The sequence below is a fragment of the Dasypus novemcinctus genome, chromosome 9 (assembly GCF_030445035.2).
Source record: "Dasypus novemcinctus isolate mDasNov1 chromosome 9, mDasNov1.1.hap2, whole genome shotgun sequence".
NCBI lineage: Eukaryota > Metazoa > Chordata > Mammalia > Cingulata > Dasypodidae > Dasypus > Dasypus novemcinctus.
Genome location: NC_080681.1, coordinates 43,159,910 through 43,179,866, shown reverse-complemented (window position 1 = coordinate 43,179,866; position 19,957 = coordinate 43,159,910). Strand labels below are relative to the sequence as shown.

Sequence of the window (19,957 nt, the reverse complement as noted above, 5' to 3'; positions counted from 1 at the left end):
TCCCTTGGTGCCAGGGAGGCTCATCCCCAGGAGTCATGCCCCATGCTGGGGGGAAGGTAATGCATTTATTTGCTGAGTTGGGCTTAGAGAGAGGTCACATTTGAGTAACAAGGAGGTTCTCAGGAGGTAACTCATAGGCACCCTATAACGCTATGCTAAATTTTAATTTCAAAAGCAAAGGCTCATAAACATAGTCATCTATATCAGGGGCCTGTCAATGGACCATCCTCCTTTGCTAGTCATTGCCCCTGTAGTTGGGAGATTGTTGCTGTTCCATTAGACAATGTGACAGAGCTCTCCAGGATGGGAATTCAATATCCTTTTGATTATTGTGTGAATCTCCACCTACTGTGACAATGTCGCATGAACATTTGAGCATATTTGTATACCTTATATGTGTGTCCGGGTGAACTTCCTCCCATGTATCCCCCATCACTGACACTCCACACCAATGATCCTCCCGTGCTCCAGTTATAACTCTTCTGTGATCCAAAGCTTCTTTAAAAATGAAGCCAATAAAATAGCCAAATATAATTAATAGGAAAATGAAGTAATAATGATAGGTTTAAATATAAGAAATAAAATACATAAAATATTTGAAAAATAAAAATAAAATAATTGGGATATTAAAAAATAATGAAAAATATTTAAATTTTTTTGACATTTTCTCTTTCATCACTGTAATATCTGTTGTCCTGTATGTACAGTGATGTTTTCTTCCATTTATTTCCCAGTTTCTTTTTTTTTCATTTTGTTTTCAAAGAAGTTTTAGGTCACAGTAAAGTCACGTACAGAATATAGGGGACTCCCACATATCGAATATCCTCCCCCTTTTCCCCTTTCCTGTATAAATACCTTTTTATATGTGGATGGAACATTTGTTAAAACTGTTATACAAATAGTGAAACATAGCTACTAACCATGGTCAATGGTTTACTTTATGGTTTACATTTTAGACTGTACACTTTTATAAATTTTGATGATATTTAATGTGACCTGTGTCCATCATTGCAAGATCATGTAGAACACTTCCATTGCCCCCTAAATACCCCCTATTCCATCTATTCTGTTCCACCTTCCCCCTTCCCTAGGGGCCTACAGCAACCACTCGTCTTCACTCCTTGGATGACAAGATTCATAGTTACTTGCAACAACGCCAAGGTCTTGACACACTGGTTTGTCCTCCCCTATTTGGAACCACCCATTAATTATAATATATTGACATAATATATTAATTAGTAAAATGAAGCTTACTAAGCTGTCTTAGGTAATTGGAAGAATTTTCTTGAGAGATTCCTGCCTTTGTTAGAGAACATATCGGTCCTCCCTGGGATGGGATGGGAGTCCACCCAGTGGTACGGCACATTATGACAAAATGATCACTCACACACCCCTAGAAGCCTGCCCCAGGTGTGCTCTGTCCTGAATGCCCACCTATCCAACACCCTAAATCAGTAACCCTTCCTTATCATATTGCCATAAAAGCATTCCCAACTTTGTACTTTCAGCTACATATCTGCCAATTCCCAATATTCACCTGGTCCCTCCCCCAACCCTCCCATCAGTTCTGTGGATGTCAAACCCACTCTCTCCACTCTACCCCCCTGTCAAACCTGAACCACCCAACCCAATAGTATCACTGCACTCCTGTCATATCCCTTTACTGCCCAACTACACACTTCTACCTTATCATAGATTTCACCCATATTGGTGTTGGTTCACAACCTTCTCCCTTTTTATTTTCTGTAAGCCTGTCTTCCAGGCAATAGCTCACTGAATTTGCTCAATTTGCTTAATTCATATAAGTGTGATCATGTAATATTTGTCCTTCAGTGCCTGGCTTGCTACACCCAATATAAGGTCATCAAGATTCATCCATGTTATCCTGTGTGTTAGCATTATTCCTTCTTATAACTGAGTAGTCCCATTGTGTGTATGCACCACATTTTGTTTATCCATTCATCTGTTGATGGGCATTTGGGTTGATTTCAACTTCTGACAATAGTGAATAAAGCTGCTGTGAACATCGAAGTGGGTAAGTCTGTTTGTGTCCTTGCTTTCAGTTCTTCTGGGTATGTACCCAGCAGTGGAATTGCTGGATCATAGGGCACTTCTATAGTTAATTTTTTGCGAAACTGCCAAACTGTCCTCCCAAATGGCTGGACATTCTACATTCACACTAGCAGAGGATGAGGTTCCCATTCCTCCACATTCTCTCCAACACTTGTAGTCCTCTGTCTTTTTAATAGCCACTAGTCTAATGGGTGTAAGATGGTATCTCATTGTAGTTTTGATTTGCATTTCCCTAATAGCTTGTGATGTGCATCTTTTCATGTGCTTTTTAGCCATTTATTTCTTCCTTGGAGAGTGTCTTTTCAAGTTGATTGCCCATTTTTAAAATGGGTTGTTTGTCTTTTTATTTTAAAGGTGTAGGATTTCTTTATATGTGCTGGATATTAGGCTCCTATCACATATACGGTTACCAAATATTTTCTCCCATTGGGTAGGCTGCCATTTTACTTTCTTGACAACCTCCTTTGAGGGGCACAAGTTTTTAATTTTTTTTTTTTTAAAGATTTATTTATTTATTTAATTCCCCCCCCCCCCCCCCCGGTTGTCTGTTCTTGGTGTCTATTTGTTGCGTCTTGTTTCTTTGTCTGCTTTTGTTTCTTTGTCCACTTCTGTTGTCGTCAGCGGCACAGGAAGTGTGGGCGGCGCCATTCCTGGGCAGGCTGCACTTTCTTTTCACGCTGGGCGGCTTTCCTCATGGGCGCACTCCTTGCACGTGGGGGCTCCCCCACGCGGGGGACACCCTTGCGTGGCAAGGCACTCCTTGCGCGCATCAGCACTGCGCATGGCCAGCTCCACATGGGTCGAGGAGGCCCGGGGTTTGAACCGCGGACCTCCCATGTGGTAGACGGACGCCCTAACCACTGGGCCAAAGTCCGTTTCCCACAAGTTTTTAATTTTGAGAAGATTCCATTTATCCCTTTTTTCTTTCTCTGCTCATTCTTTGGGTGTGAAGTTCATGAAGCCGTTTCCTATTACAGGGTCCTGTAGATGCTTCCCTACATTATCTTCAAGGTCTTTATGGTTTTGGCTCTTATATTTAGATCTTTTATCCATCTTGAGTTAATTTTTGTATAAGGTGTGAGATGGTGTTCCTCTCATATTCTTTTGGATATGGATATCCAGTTCTCCAAGCACCATTTGTTGAAGAGGCCATTCTTGCCCAGTTAAGTGGGCTTGCTGTGTCCTTGTCGAATATAAGATGGCTGTATATGTGAGGATCTGTATCAGAACTCTCAATTCGGTTCCATTGGGCAGTATGTCTATCCTTGTGCCAATACCATGAAATTTTGACCACACTTGCTTTGTAGTATGTTTTAGAGTCAGGTAGACTTATTCCTCTGACTTAATTTTTCTTCTTCAGTATGTCAGATGACTGTATGTGTGAGAATCTATATCAGAACTCAGTTTGGTTCCATGTCTATCCTTGTGCCAAGACCAGGCAGTTTTAACCACTCTTGCTTTAATTTCATTTTCCTTTTTCAATATGTCCTTGTACTTTTGGGGCCTCTTGCCCTACCAAATAAATTTCATTGTTAGTTTTTCCAATTAAGTAAAAAATGCTGTTTATTTTTATAGGGATTGCATTAAATCTGTAGATTAGTTTGGGTAGTATAGACATGTTAATGATGTCTGGTCTTTCTATGCATGAACAGGGAATATTTTTCCATTTATTTAAGGCTTCTTTGATTTAACAGTGTTGTGTAGTTTTTTGTGTATAAGTCATTTACATTTTTAGTTTAATTTATTCTTAGGTATTTGATTCTTTTAGTGACCATTGTAAATGGGTTTTTTTCCTTGATTGATCTGTATTGGTGTACAGAAATGCTACTGATTTTTGTGCATTGATCTTATAATTTTACTGAACTCATTGATAAGTTCTAGAAGCTTTGTTGTAGATTTCTATGTCTAGGATCATTTTATCTGTAAATAGTAAAGTTTTTACTTCTTCTTTTCAAATTTAGATGCCTTTTATATCTTTTTCTTGCCTCAGTGCTTGAGCAAGTACTTCTAACACAATGTTAAGTAGGAGTAGTGATAGTGGGCATTGTTGTTTGGTTCCCAGTCTTAGAGGGAAAGCTTTTAGGATTTCACCATTGTATATGATGTTAGCTGTGGGTTTTCATATATACCTTTATTATGTTCAGAAAATTTCATTCTATTTCTATCTTTTGCATTGTTTTTATCAGGAAAGGGTGCTGGGTGCTGTATTTGTCAAATGCTTTTTCTACATCTGTAGAGATGATCATGTGATTTTTTTTCTTTCTGTTCATGTGGTATATTACATTGATTGATTTTCTTGTGTTGAACCATCCTTGCATACCTGGGATGATAGCCACTTGGTCATGGTGTATAATTCGTTTGTTGTATTGTTGAATATGATTAGCAAGTGTTTTAGCATCTAGGTTTATTAGAGAGATTGGTCTGTAAGTTTCCTTTCTTGTGGCATCTTGGTTTGGCTTTAGTATTAGGGTGATGTTGGCTTCATAGAATGAGTTAGGCAGTGTTCCTTCCACTTCTGTTTTTTGGAAGAGTTTAAGCAGGATTGGCATTAGTTCTTTCTGGAATGTTTGGTAGAATTCACCTGTGAAGCCATCTGCTCCTGGGCTCTTAGTTGGGAGGTTTTTTTCTTTTTAAAGATTTATTTATTTATTCCCCCCCCCCCCCCCCGCTTCCTGTCCTACTTCTCCCACCCTGCTGTTTTTGCTGTGTCATCTTCTGAATCTATTTCTCTTTTTGTCTTCTCTTCTCATTTTTTCTCCTCTAGGATTCACTGGGATTTGATCCTGGGGACCTCTGATGTGGAGAGTGGTTCCCTGTCAGCTGCTCTACCTTAGTTCCTGGTTTCTGCTGCACTGCACCTTGACTCTCCCCTTCATCTCTCTTTTGGTGTGTCATCATCTTACTGTGTGACTCACTTTTGTGTGGGCACTGGCTTACTGCGCAGGCACTAGTTTCACCACGTGGGCACTGCCTCACCACATGGGCACTGGCTCGCCATGCAGGCACTCTTGTGGGCAACTGACATACCACGTGGGCCCTTGGCTTGCTGTGCAGGCACTCACATGGGCACTTGGCTTGCCGCACAGGCACTTGGCTCACCACATGGGCTCTTGGCTCACCGTGCAGGTACTCAGGTCACCACGTGGGCACTTGGTTCACCATGTGGGCAATGGATTGCTGCAGGCATGCTTTTTCTTCTTTTTTTACCAGGAGGACCCAGGGATCGAACCTGGGTCCTCCCATATGATAGGCAGAATCCTTATCTCTTGAGCCACATCAGCTTCCCTAGTTGGGAAGTTTTTGATAGGACCAAGTTTAGTTGGTCCTATCTCTTTACTTGTGATTGGTCCGTTGAGTTCATGAATTTCTTCTTTGTCAATGTAGGCTGCTTGTGTGTTTCCATTTCCTCTAAATTATCCTTCATGTTGGCATATGATTTTTCAAAGTATCCTCTTATGGTAGTCTTTATTTCTGTGAGGTCAGCGATTATATCCCTTTTCTCATTTCTTATTTTGTATGTTTGCCTCTTTTTTTTTCCTTTGTTAGTCTAGCAAAGGATTTGTCAATTTTATTGATTTTCTTGAAGAACCAGCTTTTGGTTTTGCTTTTTTTCCCTAGTGCTTTTTATTTTCTATTTCATTTAGTTCTGCTTTGATCTTTGTTATTTCCTTCTTTCTACTTCCTTTGGGGTGAGTTTGTTGTTCTTTTTCTAATTCCTCCAGGTATTCAGTTAGGTCTTCAATTTTGGGTCTTTTTTGATATGTGCATTCATGGCTATGAATTTCCCTCTCAGTACAGCTTTTGGTGTATCTCATAGGTTTGCATATGTTGTGTTTTCATTTTCATTTGTTTCAAGGTAGTTACTGATTTCTTTTGTGATTACCTCCTTGATCCACTGTTTGTCTAAGAGTGTGTTGTTTAACTTCCATATCTTTCCCCCTCATTTTTATGCCTCTGAAATTGGGACACGTCCTATAATCAGTAGCATCTTATATTTACTGTTAATTGCATTATTTATGACATAAAATCATTGCCTGTGCATACACAAACATAAAAATAAATATTAACTATAAGAAAGTCTAGGAGATGGTCGTGGACAATTTCAAGATATACTGCATCACTAAGATTAATGTCAGAAAGGACAATAATTGTGTGAAAACACAGACGATAATGACTGAGTCACAAATGAATCATCAGTCAGACTCTGAATGTTGAAGAGTTTTAGGAGTGCCTTCATCAATTTTTTAGCTTACATGCTTTCTCATTTTATGTGTGTACAGTAGTAACATAATATAAAAGTCATGTCTAAAGTCTAAAATAGTTCTCTTAAAGATAAAAATTGTAAAAATGAAGCACGTCAGTTTGATTGCTACACTTTTTTTAAAGAAAAGTGGCACATAAAATCTTACAATTGATAGACTTAGATTCAATGAAATAAGAGTAATGGGATCTGCCACTCCTGCTTTCACTCTGTTTTCCAAATTCCTTTTTTCTAGGACAAAGAAACAATACCATGGCCAGCTCAGTACCTGATACCAGAGGAGGAAAACCTCTGAGAAGTTTCTTTCATATAGGAGTTACTATATTTCAGGGAATTTCAAATTTTCTTGGCAGTAACTAATCTTAAATATTTTAAAATTAACTATATTCATTAATCATTTTGTTTACACTGTCCTCACTATTGTGGCTGTTATGAATTTTATGTATCTTTGTCAATGTTATTTTTGCCATATCAACAAGAAACAATATGTTCGTTTGATTCAGTTGTCTTCATTAATTACATTATAAAACCAGTACCAATCATTATTTCTATTTAGAATTTTTCTCATTTTTAAAAATTAATACTTTTAGCATGATCTAGAGATCTTATTTCATAATTCACTCTTCTGTATAAGAATATACTATTTTCCTGGTTTATATTTATAATTTTTATATTCCATTATATTTGTATCTAAATGTTGCTTTTTTTAATGTATAAACTTAAAGGTGAAAAAGGATGTACTTTAAAGATTTATTTAATTTATTTCTCTCCCCTTCCCCCCCCCAACCCACCCCAGTTGTCAGTTCTGTGTCCATTTGCTGTATGTTCTTTTTGTCCACTTCTGTTGTTGTCAGCGGCATGGGAATCTGTGTTTCTTTTTGTTCTGTCATCTTGTTTTGTCAGCTCTCAGTGTGTGCGGTGCCATTCCTGGGCAGGCTGCACTTTTTTTCATGCCGGGCAGCTCTCCTTATGGGGCACACTCCTTGCACGTGGGGCTCCCCTATGCAGGGGACACCCCTGTGTGGCACGGCAGTCCTTGTGCGCATCAGCACTGCGCATGGGCCAGCTCCACACGGGTCAAGGAGGCTTGGGGTTTGAATTGCAGACCTCCCTTGTGGTAGACGGACGCCCTATCCGCTGGGCCAAGTCCACTTCTCTCCTCATATATGTTTAAATCACAAGTCTGTAATTTCTTACTTTTTAACTGTAATTTACCAAAACTTCTTTCCAAATTGCAGCATGTTCCCATTTCAATACCCCTTACTAAGAACTTCAAAATGCCTGTAATCCCTCCAGTTAGCCCTTGATACAATGGAAAGTGTGAGGTAGGGAAAGTTGAATTGAAAATAGACAGCAGTTCTAACCAATTGAATTTAATATTTTAATTTTGCAGATCTTACAAATGCATGTATCCTTTTGAGCACTGTGCTAGAGCCTCTTTGGGCCTTAGAAAAGTCCCCTACACTTGAGGGATCCTGAAATTTATGATTTGTTAGCTTCAGATTGCTGTTCTTTTCTTGAAGGTGTGCCTTTCCTCTGGCTGGCCACTTAAGACTTCCTTGCCCACACTCCCTGTGCTGGGATCCTTAGGAGATTAACACATAATCCCTACTGTTGCAAGTGAAACTCCCTGTTAATGCACCTCATTTTCACTAACATTTACGAGTAATGCTCCATTAAATTATTAGTAATTCATCTGTGATTATGGAAGATACTGAGGCTTTTGAGAACTTTAATTCTTCATAGGATCAAATAAATATGGAAGATATATAAAAAAGTATTGAATAGGGATTTGTTTTTGAGATGATGGTCTATATGGGAATTTTATAGTTTGATTTGTATATATGAAATAATGCTCTTGCATATTTGTATATTGATCTAAAATTGTGTTTTTGATATACTGCTAAAAACTAAGGAAATGACAAAAGATTCTTCTGAATTTATGTATAAAGGCTAAATGGCCCCATTCTGCCACCTTCTGGCTGGCTCCACATACAGTGGAGCCAGATAACAGATGAGCTAAGTGTCATCTAACTGTTCATTTATTTGGGGGCTGGGAGATTTCAAATGGGGTCAGTTAAAGCAGCAAAGTAGTTCTGGTGCCTTAGGCTCACAGTTATTTCTCAGTTCTAAGATGTATTAGTGTTCATTAGAATAGAATACCACATGATGATGTGTGGAGCTGTTTTCTGTAGAATATGTAATTATAACAACTCATTTTTCCACAATAAATTGTTTTTTCGGATGTTACTTGATATTTAAAATATATCAAGTTTGCTAGCTATTTATTATGGTCACAATAAGAAAATTATTTGTTTAGTGATAGGGAAATGAAATTTACTGAAATCACAACCAAGTTTTTATAGAGAAACTGTTGTTATGTTCAGTAATTCCTTATTGGATTTTTAAAATAAAAAGAGGAACCATATGTATGTTAACAAAATTTTAGTACTGTATTTCCCAGGTTTTGTTACACTTCAGTGTATTCCCATATATTCAAAAGACTTTGAGAAAGGCCCAAAACTTTAAAAGATGTAACTAAACGTGTCAAAGAGCGGTGAAAATAAAATATGACAGATAAAACTCAAATAGTCAGAAATAAACTTAACCAATGATGTAAAGCACTTGTATTCAGAAAAATGCAATTCAATGTTAAAACAAATCAAAAAAGCCCTAAATAATTGAAGAACATTCCATGCTCATGGATTGGAAGACTAAATATCATTAAGATATCAATTCTACTCAAATTGATATACAGATTTAATGCAATCCCAATAAAAATTCCACCAGCATTAAAGAAAAAATTGAAAACACGATCATTAAATTTATTTGGAAGGGTAAGGAGTCTTGAATAGCCAGAAACATCATAAAAAGGAAAAGTGAACCCTCATCAACAGACTTTAAATCATAATACCTACCTATAGTAGTAAAAACAACATGATACTGACCTAAAGACAGACACAATAGACCAATGGAACCAAATTTATGGTTCAGAAACAGACCCTCATAGGTATGATCAAGTGATTTTTGACTAGCCTGTCATGCTCACACAGCTTGCACACAACAATCCATTCAACAAATGTTGCTGAAAGAATTGGATATCCATAGCTGAAAGATGGAAAGAGGACCCCTATCTCACACCTTATCCAAAAATTAATTCAAAATGGATCAAGAAACTAAAAAGCAAGAACCATAAAACTTCTAGAAGAAATTATTAGAAAATATCTTCAAGACCTGGTAGTAGGTGGTAGATTATTAAAGGAGGTAAGAGGAGGACTGAGTGGACTACTGATGTTTAATGTATGTAGAAGTTTTAATTAGCTTTACTGTAAAAGTATGGAAATGGATAGAATGGATGATAACACACAGTGAGTAACAGCTGGCTTATAAATGGGGATGTGACTGAAAATGGTAATCTAGTTATCTGAATGCCAGTTGACAGAATGCTAGAGAATAGTCTAGGAACTGGATAGCACAGTGAACCAAGAGGTGGATGAGAATTGTGGATGATGGTACAGATGCTAGCTAGAGGAAATGTACATCACTACTGCACGGTGTTGGGAATGTGGAGAAGTATGGGAGAGATACGGCTGGAGTGACATATGGACTATGGTTAGTAGTAGTAATGTAATATTCTTGGATCTATGCAAAAGATGTACTGTGTTGATACTGAGGTAGTATGGAAAATATGAGCCAAATGTATACTATGGATATGGTAACAATCAGACAATATTTTTTTATCTGTGGGAAATGACACACCACATTGTGGTGTGCTGATGGAGTGATGTTGTTTGGGAGTTCTGTGCATGTATGTGCAGGATTGTTTTGTAAGTTTACAACTTCTGTCATAAATATATTTAAAAAATAATAGTAGGGTGGGTTGGGGGAAAAACACACCAAATGTAAGATAAGGACTATGATTAGTAGTAAGATTTTGACAATATTCTTTCATAATTTGTTACAAACATCTCATGACAATGCACGGTATTGGTAGAGGGTTGATGTATGGAACCCCTGTATGATGTTATGCATGTTTGCTTTGTAAGTTCACAACTTTCACAATACACTTAATTGTTTATGTATGTTCATATATAAATGATATAAAAGTAATAATAATAGGATTGGTTGGGGGAAAATACTTTGTTTAGTAGTAATATTTTGACAATGCTCTTTAATCATTAGTTAAAAAGGTTTAACAACAATGCAAATTATTGGTGGTAGGGTGAGTTATGAAAGTCCTGTATGATGTTATATATGTTTGTTTTGTAAGTTCACAACTATTATTATACACTTATTGTTTATGTATGTTTATGTATGAGTGATATACTTCAATAAAATTTAAAAAATCAATAACAGAGAAATGTAACATTCACAAATATATGGAAAATTAAACAATATACTCTTACCCAGTGGATTAAAGAGGAAATCTCAAGTGAAATTAGGAAATATCTTTCATCAAATGAAAATGAAAATATAGCATATCAAAACTTATGGGATGCAGCAAAGGCATTGCTAAGAGGGGAATTTATAGCTCTGAATGCTTACATTAACAAAGAAGAAAGTCTTCAAATCAGAGACCTAACCTTAAAATTGGAAGAACTGGAAAAACAAGAGCCAACTAAACTGAAAGTGAGTAGAGGGAAGTTTATAACAAGACTAGAGCGGAGATATATGAAATAGAGAACAACAATAAAAATAGCAAACGATGGAGAGTATCAACAAAACCAAAGGTGGTTATTTGAAAAGGTCAATAAAATTGTGAAAAAAAGAGGATACAAATAATGAAAATCACAAATGAAAAGTGGACCTTAGTACTGATACTGCTGAAACTAAAAGCCAATGATGATGCTATGAAAAACTGTATGCCAATAAATTAGATAACCTGGATGAAATGAACAAATTCTATGAAACGCACAAACTGCCTACACTGACTCAAGAAAAAATAGATCTTAACAAAGCCAGTTATTGGTAAAGCGATTGAGTCAGTAATCAAAACCCTCCTAACAAAGAAAACACAAGGACCAGATGGCTTCACAGGGGAATTTTTCCAAACATTCCAAGAATGCTCCAATTCTGCTCCCCCTATTTCAAATAATTGAAGAGGAAGGAACACTCTCTAATTCATTCTACTATACCAACATCACTTTCATACCAAAGCCAGGTAAAGATACCACAAGAAAACTACAGACCAATATCTCTTATGAATATTCATTCAGAAATCCTCAACAACATACTGAATCCTATTGCATATTTAAGAATTATGCACTATAATAAAGTGTTATTTATCCTTGGCATGCAAGAGTGGTTCAACATAAGAAAATCAATAAATATAGTACATCAGAGTACCACAGTGAAGCAAAAATAAACATGATCATCTCAATTGATGCAGAAAAGCCTTTGACAAAAGTCCCATGGTGCTGCTTCATAAAATCACTTAGAACACTAGGAATAGGTAGAAACTTCTTCAACATGATGAAGGGCATATGTGAAAAACCCATAGCTAACATCTTATTTAATGATGAAAGACTTAAAAAGCTTTCTTTCTAAAATAAGGAACAAGACAAGGATGCCTGCTGTCATCACTGTTATTCAACATTGTACAGGAATTTCTTGCCAGAGCAATTAGTTAAGAAAAAGAAATAAAGGACATCCAAGTTGGAAAGGAAGAAGTAAAACCTTCCCTATTTGTAGATGATATTATCCTATATACATAAAGTCCTGAAAAATCCACAACAAAACTCTTAGAGCTAATAAATCAATTCAGTAAAGAGGCACATTACAAGATCAACACCCCAAAATCATTAGTTTCTATACACAAGCAATGGACAATTGGAAGAAGTAATCAATAAATATTCCATTTACAATAACAACTAAAAGAATCAAATATTTAGAAATAAATATAACTAAGAATGTAAGGAACTTGTACCCAGAAAATGACAACAGAGTGCTAAGACAAGTCAAAGAAGACCTAAATAATTGGAAGGACAGTCTATGTTCATGGTTTGGAAGACTAAATATTGTTAAGATGTCAATCCTATCCAAAGCAAGTTATAGATTCAAAGCAATCCAAATCAAAATTCCAACAATATTCTTTGCAGAAATGGAAAAACCAGTCGTCAAATTTATTTGGAAGGGTAAAGGGCTCCAAATAGCCAAAACCATCTTGAAAAGGAATAACAAAGTTGGAGGACTTAGACTTCCCAATCTTAAAACTTACTTCAGAGTCACAATTATCAAAACAGTATGTTACTTGTTCAAGGGCAGAAATATAATTTATTTTTTAATTTTTTAAAGATTTATTTTCTTTATTTCTCTCCCCTTCCCCCCGCAGTTGTCTATTCTCTGTGTCCATTTGCTGCGTGCTGTGTCTGCTTCTGTTGTCAATGGCACGGGAATCTGTGTCTTTTTGTTGTGTCATCTTGCTGTGTCAGGTCTCCGTGTGTGCAGCACCATTCCTGGGCAGGCTGCTCTTTCTTTCACACTGGGCGGCTCTCCTTACGGGAGCACTCCTTGGGCGTGGGGCTCCCCTATGCAGGGGACAGCCCTGCATGGCACAGCACTCCTTGAGCGCATCAGCACTGCGCATGGGCCAGCTCCACATGGGTTTGAACTGCGGACCTCCCATGTGGTAGACAGATGCCCTATCCACTGGGCCAAGTTTGCTTCCCAGAAATATAGTTAAATGAAATAGAATTGAGAGCTCAGAAATCAACCCTCTCATTTATGGCCACGTGTTTTTTGACAAGTGGCAAGGAAACTGAATTGGGAAAGAATAGACTTTACAATAAATGGTGCTGTGAAAACTGGATCTGCATTTGCCAAGAAAAGAAGGATGACCTCTGTGTCCCAACATATACAAAAATCAACTCAAAATGGATTATAGACCTAAATAGCCAAATTTATCAAACTCCTAGAAGAAAACATGGGGAAACATCTTCAGAACTTTGTGTTGGCAATGGTTTCTTAGACTTTACATCCAAAGCACAAGTGACAAAAGAAAAAGTAGATAAATAGGACCTCCTCAAGATTAAAAACTTATGAGCATTAAAGGACTTTATCATGAAAGTAAAATGTCAGCCTATATAATGGGTTAACACATTCCACATATCTAATAAAGATTTAATATCCAGAATATATAAAGAAATCTTTCAACTTACAACAAAAAGACTAACCACATAATTTAAAAATAGGCAAAAGACTTGAATATATACAAATGGCCAAAAGGCGCAATGAAAAGATGCTCAATAGCATTAGCTATCAAGGAAATGCAAATCTAAACCACAATGAGACACCATTTCACACCTGTTAGAATGGCTGCTATTATAAAAATGGAAAATGCCAAGTGTTGAAGAGGATGAGGAGAAATAGGAACACTCATTCATTGTTGGGATTGTAAATTGGTATAGCTGCTGTGGAAGACATTTTGGTGGTTTCTCAGAAAGTCGGGTATAGAATTACCATACTAGCCTCCCTGGCACCACGGGATTACTGCAAGTGCCAACCAGAAATGCAACTGGAAAAAGACCTTAACTAAAAGGGGGAAAAGGTAAAGGCAAATAAGTTTATATGGCTAAGGGACTTAAAAGTGAATTGGGAGGTCATCCCAGAGGTTATGCTTATGTACGTCTTGATCTCATTGACTACCAAAGTAGATAGTACCCAAAATAGTGGGGCTTCTGAGGGCTCTTGAGACATCCGAGCACTGTACTCAGAGCAGATAGCTCAGGAGTTTGATGCCTTGCCGGTGGTCCCTACTTTGGAATTTATGCTCCCCAGGGTGACTGAATTGGACTCAGTTGTGGTTTCCCTACAAATGGCTCTTCTGTCCTCCTATTTGAACCCATAATTAGTACTAGAGTTGGTAGGTGTACGTCCAAACGACTTAAATCTCTGGGTTGTCCACATGTCAGCTGGGCCCTGAATCTCAATGGAGTTGCAATACCTACTCTCCAGTCATTGCTCTCGCACAGGACAACTAACAGGGAGGTGAGGATGGACAACTACCATACCAAAGAAACGTGTCTACATCTGTAAGCAAGAGAGTCCCATCCATTGGCCCTATGGGATCACAGCCCCCTCTCAATTAGAGGTGGAGTGGACATCACTATCCCAGAATCCTCAGGATTGGGGAATGAACTGTGGCTTAAAAGAGACTTACTGGGAAGCAGACTTGGCCCAATGGATAGGGCATTTGCCTACCGCATGGGAGGTCTGCTGTTCAAACCTCGGGTCTCCTTGACCCATGTGGAGCTGCCCCCTGTGCAGTGCTGATGTGCGCAAGGAGTGCCACCACGCAGGGGTGTCCCCCGTGTAGGGGAGCCCCATGCCCAAGGAGTGCACCCTGTAAGGATAGCTGCCCAGCACGATAGAAAGAGCAGCCTGCCCAAGAATGGCACCGCACATATGGAGAGCTGACACAACAAGATGACGCATCAAAAAGAAACACAGATTCCCGGTGCCGCTGATAAGGATGGAAGCGGTCACAGAAGAACACACAGAGAGCAGACAATGGGGGAGGTTGGGGGAGAAGAGGAGAGAAATAAATAAAAAATCTTTAAAAAAAGAGATTTACTGACATTCTATTGTAGACTTATTGTGATTCTAGCAATGGAAGAAATTATATCATTGATGAGGCAGTGGACACTGAAGATTCTGAGGGCAGGGAGAGGGAAAAACAGTGTAATACGGGGGCATTTTTGGGACTTGGGAATTGTCCTGAAAGACATTGCACATTGCAATGACAGATGCAGGCCATTATATGTCTTGCCATAACCTACAGAATTGGTTGGAAGAGAGTATAAACTACAATGTAAACTTTAACCCACACTTCGTGGCAGTGCTCCAAAATGTGTTCATCAATTGCACCGAATGTACCTCACTAATGAAGAGTGTTGTTATGTGGGAAAACATGGGAGGTGTGGGGAGCAGGGCATATGGGAATCCTCTATATTTTTATGTGACATTTGTGTAATCTAAGTATCTTTCAAAAAAATTATTATATGAGCTGGCAATCCCATTTCTAGATGTATACCCAAAAGAATTGAAAGCAGAGACTCAAAAATATATTTGCATACTGATGTTCACAGGAGCATTATTCACAATTGCTAAAAGATGGAAACAATCCACATACCCATCAACTGATAAATGGATAAATAAAATGTGGTATAGACATATGGTGGAATATTATTCAGGCTTAAAAAGGAACAAAGTCCTAATACAAGTGACCACGTGGGTGAACCTTGAAGATATTATGTTGATTGAAGTAAGCCAGATACAAAGGGACAAATACATTCTCCCTGTTATGAAGTGATTAGAATAAGCAAACTCATGGAGTCAGAATCAACGATATAGGTTACTCTGGGAAGGATGGGAATTGAGAATGAGACTATTGACTTAAAATGTAAAGGGTTCCTATTTAGAAGAGCATAGATGTTTTGGTATTGGATGGTGGTGATGGTAACTCATCCCTGTGAAAGTAATCAACAGCACTCAAATGTATATCTGAATGCAGTTAAAACGGGAAATGTTTGCTTGTATATATTGTAATAGAATAAAAAAATCCATGGAATTGCACTACACAAACAGCAAATCCTAAGTTAAATCATAGATTGTAGTTACTAGTACAATTATAAAAATGTGCTGTCATCAATTGTAACAAATGTTCCACACCAATGTAAGGAATTAATAATAGTGTGGTATATGGGATTCTTGTGTTTTATGCGTGATTGTTCTGTAAATACACAACTTCACTAAACAAAGCAAAAAAAGATATGCTTTTACAGCAAACTTTGGGTCCGTGCTAGAGATTTTAATATAAATAAAAATTCTGCAAATACCATCACAAAGAATATCAAGCAATATATTTAAGATTAATTTTAATTTTGAAGGAATTTATAGTTTTATTTAAAATTGCAGTTATTTCTTTCCGGCAGTAGATGCCAGCAGAGTTCTTCTTCTTATTTTTCTTTCCTTTTTTTTTTTTTTTTTCTTTTTTTTAGTAAAAATCAAACTGCTTAAGCTCTTTTACAGCAAGACCTTCCTTGTCACGTTTCCATATGTAGAAACATTGTTCTTAGGAAGGAATAATCTAGTTTCCATAAGAACTTTGTAATAAATTCAAACAGGTTTAGTGGGCCAAAAAAACCACAACAGGTATTGAATTTGTATTTTAGGGATATTCATCTTTTTTGTGTGTGTGATTGTCAGTACTTTTGTTTTAAAGCTTATGTATTGCTTTAAATATATTAATATATATTTAAATCTGGGAATCTGAAATTTCTTCTACCAAGTCAAGCAATTTTGAATAAATAATAAATAAGTTGAACTGTGGAGCTGAAATGTTAGGATTAGTTTGTGCATTTGGCAAAAGAATAAATATTTTGGGGAGATTAATATGGCAGAAGGATGAATGATAGAAGGGGCAACTGGAAGAAGAGAAAACAACTGGTTATTTTAGAAATTCACATTTGCACTAATTATGATAAGTGAAAATGGAACTGAAGGAATGAATGAGTAAAATATAATAGCTGACTGAATACAGGGGAAAAGGAAATGTTCCATAATATTACTTCTATTACTGTGGCCTGTATATGAGAAGAACTGAGTGATTGCTGAATCATTTACAAATATGACCCTATCATAAATAAAATTAAAAGATTTTCAAGTGCTTATGATCCTTCTAGACCATGTTTTAAATTGTTAAAAATGAACATATATGTTGTCATTCAATATATATTTATTGAGTACCTAATTCATTTATTTCATTTATGAATTCAAGTAACAATTCAATTTCTGTACATATATAACAAATTGTAAAATAAAATTATGAGATCAGTGAAAACGGAGGAGAGAGCAATTGATTTTATCTGGGCAGTATGTGGAAGACTTCACTGAGGAATTGATGTTTGTGATGAGTCTTGAGGATAAATAGACTTTGTCCCAGGAGAACAAGTCAAATGAATTCAGGAATTGTATCCTTTTCTGCCCATACAATGCCAGTCAGTGCTCTCTAGATGTTTATTAAAAGTCTGCATACACATATTCTTTGTTTTGTGTAAGGCACTGTGAGATGTAAATAAGCAAATTATGTGTTTACAAATATTTATAAAAAGTTACAGATTTAAGGAGTTTAGACATATATAATTTTCTATTTTTTATATTGATACCAATTTTATTATACAAAGCAGATTTAACAAAAATGAGCTGTTGCTTGGCAAAATTCATTAGTGAAATATTTCCTCTGTGTGTATATATGTGTGTGTGTGTATATGTGCATGGCCCCAATTTGATTATATTACTATTCCTCTTTATTCTCTTTGTCATTATTGTTTCTATTTGTCAATGAGTTGGCAAGAAATCTGCAAAGAGATATTTTTAAATAGATTTCTATCAAGATTTTTCTTTTTTAAAATTTTTGTGGTTCCTATTTAAAGCTTCTGAAAGGAAAAACTACAACTGTTTCTCATCTTTTGTTACTTTCATAAGGCAAGTAATCAGAATCACTGTTTAATGCTACAAACTTTTTTTCCTGCAAGTGGACATTTGCAAATTTTTCTAGGTGGTGTTTCTAAGTAGTACCTCTAAATCAGGGATCAGGTAAGCAATATCCTTTGGTGTTTAGTTTTAAAAATAAGTATGTCTCAATCAACTTGAAGGAATTTTTTTCTCCTAGTTGAAATTTCTTGATATGACAGATTTTGTATCACTTTAAATCTTTTTTTTTAATGATTTATTTTTTATTTATTTCTCTCCCCTTCTCCCCTGCCCCCCAGTTGTCTGCTCTCTGTGTCCATTCGCTGTGTGTTCTTCTGTGACCGCTTCTATCCTTATCAGTGGCACTGGGAATCTGTGTTTCTTTTTGTTGCGTCCTCTTGTTGTGTCAGCTCTCTGTGTGTGTGGCGCCATTCTTGGGCATGCTGTACTTTGTTTCGCGGTGGGTGGCTCTCCTTGGGCATGGGGCTCCCCTACGCGGGGGACACCCCTGCATGGCACAGCACTCCTTGGGCATATCAGCACTGCACAGGGGCCAGCTCCATGTGGGTCAAGGAGGCCCGGGGTTTGAACCGTGGACCTCCCATGTGGTAGATGGATGCCCTATCCATTGGGCCAAGTCTGCTTCCCACTTTAAATCTTTATTTAGTTCTTTTTCCAAATTTTAGAATGTTTTAAAATGTACTCCTGATAGTCGTGTGCATTTCAGCAGATTATAAGTTTGATAAGCAATATTGACATACCATTTCTGTTGTTCCTGTATTTATTAGACTTAAGTCAATGATTTAGCAATACTTAATTCATTCCTTTCTGTGCTACCTCATATTTTGTTCTTAATTGTAACATATATGTTATATATTTGATTTGCAAGAGTTTTGTCATATCCATTCCATATCAGTTTTCAATGAAAAGATAACTGTTTATAAGGATGCCTGAAATCTGTATGTTAATTGATTTCCTAGAAAAATATAATATTAATACCTGTCCTTTTTATCATGTTATATTCAGAAGGTGGTTTGACCTTCAGTTGTTTACATAGAGTTGATAATACATGTTCAACTATTTTTTTTTCCTCAGCCTACTGTCTATGTAAGGCTTTATAATTAATACTCTCATTAACATGCACATTGATATTAATATTAAGACACTTTTAAATTTAGAGTCTTTTAGGTAGGTATTGCAACTTTTAAGATCACCATCTATAGTTGGGTTGAAAAAAATTTCGCTAAGTAAAGCTTAGTAATGTGCTGTTTTATATTAACAGGAAACAGAACAGCAGTAGTGGTTTGAATACCCTGCAAACAGGAAGTTTGACACATGCATAGCTCTTAGCTTCTGTGTAAGAAGTTGTTGAGCTCCTTCTGGAAATATTTTCAGTTACTTTAAGTAAAGTATAAACGCATATGAATGGCAGCTTATAGAGAGCTACCTTGTAACCAGTATACAGGTACAACTAATGCTCTTCAGAAATTGGAAGGTTTTGCTAGCCGATTATTTCATAGACACTCTAAAGGTACTGCACATGATCAGAAAACAGCTCTGGAAAATGACAGCCTTCATTTCTCTCAACATACTGCCTTATGGGACAGAACAAGTAAGTTTTTTTTTTAATGATACATTGTGTAACAACCAGCTAAAAAACGGTAATCGGAGCTTTAGTATCAAACATATAAAGAATCATGTTTTGTTTGTCTTTTTATGGTTTGCACAAGTATATTTTGCAAGATGAAGTGGATGGATTTCTTCAAAAACTTGTTTATATGTTGAGCTGAATCATGTAGTTCATTGTTTTGTTTTATATATAACTAAGTTGATTATCAGTGGGAAAAAATTCTTCAAAATACATTTCTAAATGTATGTTATTGTTTTTTGCTTTTGTTTTTGTTTTTTCATTTTTGTTAAAAATGAAATGACTAAAGTTTAGAAACAACACCCAATGTATTTTTTAAAATATTTTGGATTTGTAAGTTGACAGCCTTAAAAGGGACAAGAAGACTCCTGAATTTAAAATTAAATTTTTATTGTTTGCCATCATTTAAAAAAAATGCGTGGATGAAACTTATTTTAGTTTTACAAGTAGAGCTTTCTAAAATAAAAGCATAATATGATTTTTTGATGTGCACTCTTACATTT

The 19,957-nt window shown here is 36.6% G+C and overlaps 1 protein-coding gene across 4 annotated transcripts in view; it reads left to right on the top strand.

Annotated features, from left to right (window-relative positions):
* Nucleotides 1-19,957, top strand: part of PRKACB (protein kinase cAMP-activated catalytic subunit beta) — a 164,835-nt gene that overhangs the window by 44,115 nt on the left and 100,763 nt on the right. The window contains exon 1 of one of the 4 annotated variants that reach the window (XM_058303258.2): nucleotides 19,089-19,418. The exons of the other annotated variants lie outside the window; for them this stretch is intronic. Within the exon in view, the coding sequence (XP_058159241.1) occupies nucleotides 19,232-19,418 (187 nt within the window). The 5' untranslated portion in view covers nucleotides 19,089-19,231. Of the gene's footprint in view, nucleotides 1-19,088; nucleotides 19,419-19,957 lie in introns of those variants that run through there. 4 annotated transcript variants of the gene reach the window in all.